This window comes from Oryctolagus cuniculus, chromosome X (assembly GCF_964237555.1).
Source record: "Oryctolagus cuniculus chromosome X, mOryCun1.1, whole genome shotgun sequence".
In the NCBI taxonomy this organism is placed as follows: domain Eukaryota; kingdom Metazoa; phylum Chordata; class Mammalia; order Lagomorpha; family Leporidae; genus Oryctolagus; species Oryctolagus cuniculus.
In genome coordinates, this window is record NC_091453.1 from 35732756 (window position 1) to 35738473 (window position 5718).

Here is a 5718-nt window from a genome sequence, read left to right on the forward strand (position 1 = left end):
AGAGGCTTGATAAAAGGAGCTGTGGACCCGGGGGGAGAACCCGCACGCGGGTCTCCCCGACCCCTAGCCGGGCTCCCCAGGAAGAAAGCGCGAGGAGGGGACTGCGGGGAGCTCAGGGCGCACTGGCTGCGCGGGTTCTGCAGCGGGCAGGTGGCTGTGACCCCAAGAGCCAGGGGCTGACACACGCAGGCCGGGGGCTCACTGAGGGGCCCCTGCGCACCAGAGCGGCGAGGTGAGACGACGCCTGGGAGCAGGGAGCGCTCGGCTGGGGGCCATGCCAAGCCGCCTGGCAAGGTGGAGGACCTGTTGAAGAAAGCAAACTGCATGACGTGACTCAGCACAGACCACACACTGACTGCTCTGCCAGGGATCCCGCTGTCCGCGGGACGACACCGGGCCTGCCCACATGCCAGCCAGCGCCGGGCCCAGGGCGACGAGGACGTGCTCGACCCCGACCCCGACCCGCGGCCAGAGCTTTGCGTGTCCGGTGCCAGGCGCCGGGCGTGTGGCCAAGAAGTGCCCGGGCCGCCGCGCAGCGCCGCGCCAGGCTCCACGGCACAGGTGGGGACAGCGGGGAGCAGCCACAATGCGGGGCTTGGACCGTGCGGGAAGCAGGTTCCCGGCGCCCGGGGTGCGGGGCGCCTGCGCAGTGGGCCTGAGGCGTCGCGCTCCGCGGGAGCCCGGAGACCCCCGCCCCCGCCCCTCGCCCGCCGGCGGGAACGCGCACGCGAACGGGGCCCGGAGCGCGCACGCGAGTGCGCTTCACCTCGCTCAACCCGTGCCGGCGCGGCTGAGGCGGACAGGCGAGCGGGCGAGCGGGCGAGCGGGCGAGGCGCGCGGGGACGCGGTGGGCCTCGGAGGCAGGCGGCGGCTCGCGGGCTCCGGGCGGCGGCGGCGGCAGAGGCGGCGGCGGTGGCAGCGGCGGCGGCACCGCCCCCACGCCCACCCCCGCCCCCGCCCCCACCGCCACCCCGGCGGCGGGGCTCGGGACCCTCGGCGCGCGCCCGGCTGGCCGGCCGAGTGACGCGGCCGCTCGCCCCCGCCCCGCGCCCGCCTCCGCGCCCGCCCCCGCCCCCGCCCCAGCTTGCCTTAAGCTGCGGGCTCGCGGCTCGGACGCCACTCTCCGCCAGGCCCTCGCCTCGGCTCCTCCTCTCGCGGCCCCTGGGCTCCCCGGCGGCGGCAGGATGAAGTGCAAGCCGAACCAGACGCGGACCTACGACCCCGAGGGCTTCAAGCAGCGCGCCGCGTGCCTGTGCTTCCGCAGCGAGCGCGAGGACGAGGTGCTGCTCGTGAGCAGCAGCCGCCACCCCGACCGCTGGATCGTGCCGGGCGGCGGCATGGAGCCCGAGGAGGAGCCGTGCGGCGCGGCCGTGCGCGAGGTGTTCGAGGAGGCGGGCGTCAGGGGCAAGTTGGGCCGGCTGCTGGGCGTCTTCGAGCAGAACCAGGCCCGCAAGCACCGAACCTACGTGTATGTGCTGACGGTCACCGAGCTGCTGGAGGACTGGGAGGACTCGGTGAGCATCGGCAGGAAGCGCGAGTGGTTCAAAGTGGAGGATGCCATCAAGGTGCTGCAGTGCCACAAGCCGGTGCACGCCGAGTACCTGGAGAAGCTCAAGCTGGGCGGCTCCCCGACGCACCACAGCCCCGTGGCCGCGGCGCCGCCGCCCCCGCCGCCGCCGGCCGGCGAGCCCCAGTAGGTACCGCGCCCCGCGCCCCGCGCCGCCCCCGGCCCCTGCCCCTGCCCCGCGCTCCGCTGCACTGCGCTGCGCTGCCCGCTGCCGGGGGCACCTCTGCTGCCATGTGCGCTCCCGCGGAGGAGCGCGGCTCCTTTTGTTCCCCCGGCGGACCTCGCAGTCGCGCCTGCGGGCGGTCTCGCCGGCCGGGCGCCGTCCCCGGCCCGCTGGCCCGGCTCTCCGACGCTGGCGGACGCGCTCGCGGCTCGCCGCGCCGGGCAGCGTCGCGGGGCGCCTGGCGCGCGCGGGCTCGGGCTCCGGGCTCCGGACTGGGCGGCTCGCCCTGCCCCGCGGGCCCGGGGGCGTGGGTGGGGTCGGGGCGCGTGGGGCCCGTTCCGCAGAGATGGGCGCGCGGCGGCGGCGGGGATGCTGGTCCCGGGCTTTGCGTCCTGGCCGAGGCCTTGGAAGTGCCGCCGGCTCGCCCGCCGCGGCGGTGTCCCCCTTAAACTGTGCTCTTCTCCCGCAGCCTTCGCCCCCGTCCGCCAGCCCTGCCTGCCCTGCCCTGCCCTACCGGGACTTGCTTCCAAAGATCGGCTGGGAATTGAAAGCAGAAAAGACGTAGGAAATCTGGCCTCTGGCGCTGCTTCTGCGCTCCGCCGTGGTTTCTGCCTTGGCACTGGCCGTGCTCTCGTCTCCCATGCCCTTTCCAGAAGCGTCTTTGTGCAGTGAGCTCTAGATGCTCTCCCAGCTGCTGAAGGTGCAGTGTGCACTGCCGGTGGCCAAGTTCGGCGGGGACCGTCCCGCGGGACTGCCGCCCGGCTTGCCTCCCACCCGTCTGACCGGGGACCCTGCCCCAGCCCGCGGGGAGACGGCTGTCATCCCCTCGGCCGCCCCCTGCGCGCCGCGGTTCTCACCCTGGCGGCCCGGTTTGGCGGGCAGGGCCGGTGCTCTGCCTTCCCGGGCGGCAGGGCGGTCCGCTTCCCCTTCCCCTGCCTGCCCGGGACGGGACGCGCGCGAAGGGCCTCCCCTGGTGAGCACAGGGAGGTGGCTCCCTGGAGATCCACCTGTTCGCACTCGTCACTCCGCTAGGGCACCTGCGCGTCTTCTCCTAGAGGTGGGCGCTGAACGTCTCCTTTCACGGGCAAACTTTTCCAGGTGCCAGACTCACAACTCTTTCGCCTGCCTTCTACTTGCTTGTCCTCAGGAATCCGGGCTAAAAGACAGATGCCTGTCTTCCGGAATGAGCCCTGTTCCCCCCTGTTCCCCAGCCGTGTCCAACGCAGGCACGGGGGAATCCTCCTTTGTGAAGACAGTGTTAGCGGTGGAAAGGTTTTTCCTAATTTTCATAGCAACCTGTACTATGTATATTTCTTAAATATTATCGATAGCTGTCGTGGGTTGTTCAGCCAGCATTTTCGGGTCATGATTATGCACTGTGAATTACAAAATTTTTGGTTTCCTAGATATTCTTCTGGAACATATGTTCTCTCATCGTGGTTGATGAAAAAGCCTACTTTGTGAAGAGAATATGGTGGAAGACGTTTTCTACATATAATTTTATTGCCTTAAAAGTACTCTGCAAACTAAGGGGATGAGAACTGTAATTTAACTATTTTGTTATTCTACAAGGTAGCTTTAAAAAAGAACACAGCAGAATTGAATATCATTACCTGTTTTTATCTTTGGTGCCAATGTTTTTAAAGATCTTTGCCACGTATAAATGTGTCTAAAATACATGTAGTTAACAAAAGTTAGTATTGTGAAAAGGATAAGTAAAATAGAAAATATATTTTCAGAAGAATAACTTTTAAGTTCTTGTTGAATTTACTTCTTGAGTCCAGTCTAGAGAAAAAAAAAAAAAACATAAGCGCTTTACCAGCCAGGTAATCCAAAAATTTCAGGCTACAAGCGTTGAGATGGGGGTATCTGGTGTCTGTGGCCTCCATCCTCTAAAATGTTGATATGCCATTGGTATTTCTTTTCTATGGAGTCATTACTGTGATAATTGCAGTAACAATGTGTGACTGAGCATTGCTCATACCCCTTCCCCCCAAAATCAGTGCACTTATCAAAGATATTTAAGACTTCACACCTAGAGTGGAAACTTGGGTTCAGATTGTTTTTAACACGCTGATGTTTTCCACATGGGACAAGTGCTTTCTCGTATCCTTAAAAATGATGAAATTAAGGCATTTTGGTATATTTGATACAGAATTTGCCCTGGACATAGAATATTTTCTGAGAAACATGTTCTACTGATCAAATCACTATTAAAATAAGTAACTCTGATTGGTGAGGGGTAACTATAAATTTTTTAAAAATTTTTTGTATGCCTTCATTTGAGAGAATTGTAAAGATTACAACATTTTTGTATTTAGACATATCAGTAAGAACAGAAGCTGCAAGAACAGGCAGTAAAATAATCCTACCCATATCCTCAGAGCCTAAAACTGTGGCCACAATTTGGAGACATTGGTCATTGATCCAAAGATTAGAAGTTATCTCCTGCCAGTATGTTTCTGATTTCTCAGCTTCATAATGTACCTGGGACAGTCTGTGACGACCTCAGGCAAGCATCTGGCCTCATAGTGGAACTGAATTGGAAATCTCAGTGAAGGCTTTTTCCAGTGAAAACTCACTGATGAACCATAGCTGGGTCCTCGATAAGTATTTGTTGCCTAGAGGAACCAATCAACCAATAAAATCCTATTGTTTTGTTTTTAGGTGAATGACATAGATGTTGTTCAGATTTACTTTGAAAGAATCAAGTATGTGAACCCAATGGTGAATGGAATTATGAAGCACAGGTGAGCTCTTTCCACTGCCAAGGACTCAGCTCACCCTCTGCTTTCGGACATTCTTCCTTTTCTAGTACAATTGCTCCTCTGCAGGTTCTTGCACTATCACTGTATCTATACAGAATTCTAACTTGGCACTTGTGGCCTTTTTTTGTGCTTTTATGATTTGTCTGTGTTTCTCTTCAGATTATATGACCTTCAATGCAAGGAACTGTTTCCTTAGCCTTTTGATACTATCTTGCCTACAAGACACTGCTTGAAATATGGTAGATATCACTGAAAATTTGTTTAAACAGTTAATATTTTGTAATGACACTGAATGGTAAAACATTCGCCTTCTAATCTATCTAGCATATATGTGGCTTTTGTATATCGGGTGTCACACAGCTGTTTTAATGCAGCTGTGAGATAGTAGCAAAAATTCTCACTCTCATGTTATCTGCCTCCTGATGGTAGTATACTATACCACCTATGGAATGTAGTTTTCAGAATTTTATGCCTAAATTTGATCATGCCTCTAGATGTAATTCTAATCCCTAGAAAATTCAGGGGACTGAGGAACATCTTACAGTACACCACAGAGATGAGATCAGCAGAATCCAGACTGCAGGAAACTCTACAGGACAAGCACCCAGTTTCTTCAGTAAATAAATTGCAAGAATGAAAGAAGATGACTACAAATTAAAAGAGACTTGAGAGACATAACTAATATGTGGATCTTGTTTGTATCCTTATTTGAATATACTGTAAAATTAATGCATTTATAAGACAATCAAAATAATTTGAACATTTACTGGATCATTTTGGTATTGTGGTTGTGTTGGAAACAAGACTCCTTATCTACATTGTCAACTGTTTACATTTGAAATTATATGTCTGCGATTTGCTTCAGAATAAGAAGTCTGATGTTGAGTAAATTGGAGATAGCACTGCAACAAGATGGGCCTTGGTAATTGTTAAAGCTGGGAGATGGTTTAAAAGTCCATTATATATCTTCATCTCTACTTTTGTATGTTTGACATTTTCCACAATAAAAGGTTAATAAAATAATTATTGAAGTTCTTCTAATTAAAGCTATATTTATAAAGAGGAAACAAAGAAAAGGAAAAAATTTAGATGATTTTAAAATGTTGGAGTACCACTTCTGTCCCAAGAAATCAAATGCCCAAAAAGACATAACCTGAAGTAGTGGTTCCCTTGCTACAGACCAATGTTAGGAGGTTTTTATTTTTAAATATTTATGTATT

The 5718-nt window shown here is 55.2% G+C and overlaps 1 protein-coding gene across 3 annotated transcripts; it reads left to right on the forward strand.

Annotated features, from left to right (window-relative positions):
- The first annotated feature begins 1063 nt into the window (after positions 1 to 1063).
- LOC138847678 (diphosphoinositol polyphosphate phosphohydrolase 3-alpha-like) lies at positions 1064 to 5518 on the forward strand. 3 transcript variants are annotated; one of them, XR_011385616.1, is made up of 3 exons: positions 1068 to 1693; positions 4398 to 4480; positions 5012 to 5518. XR_011385616.1 is itself a non-coding variant. In XM_070067150.1 (2 exons), exons 1-2 carry the CDS (start codon positions 1185 to 1187, stop codon positions 2276 to 2278), a joined length of 588 nt encoding a protein of 195 aa, XP_069923251.1. In that variant the 5' UTR covers positions 1064 to 1184; the 3' UTR covers positions 2279 to 5518. The 3 variants fall into 3 exon arrangements, 2 of the variants coding, with proteins under 2 accessions (XP_069923251.1, XP_069923252.1); XM_070067150.1 differs by having other exon boundaries at positions 1064 to 1693; positions 2200 to 5518; XM_070067151.1 differs by having other exon boundaries at positions 4398 to 5518.
- The last annotated feature ends 200 nt before the right edge of the window (positions 5519 to 5718 follow it).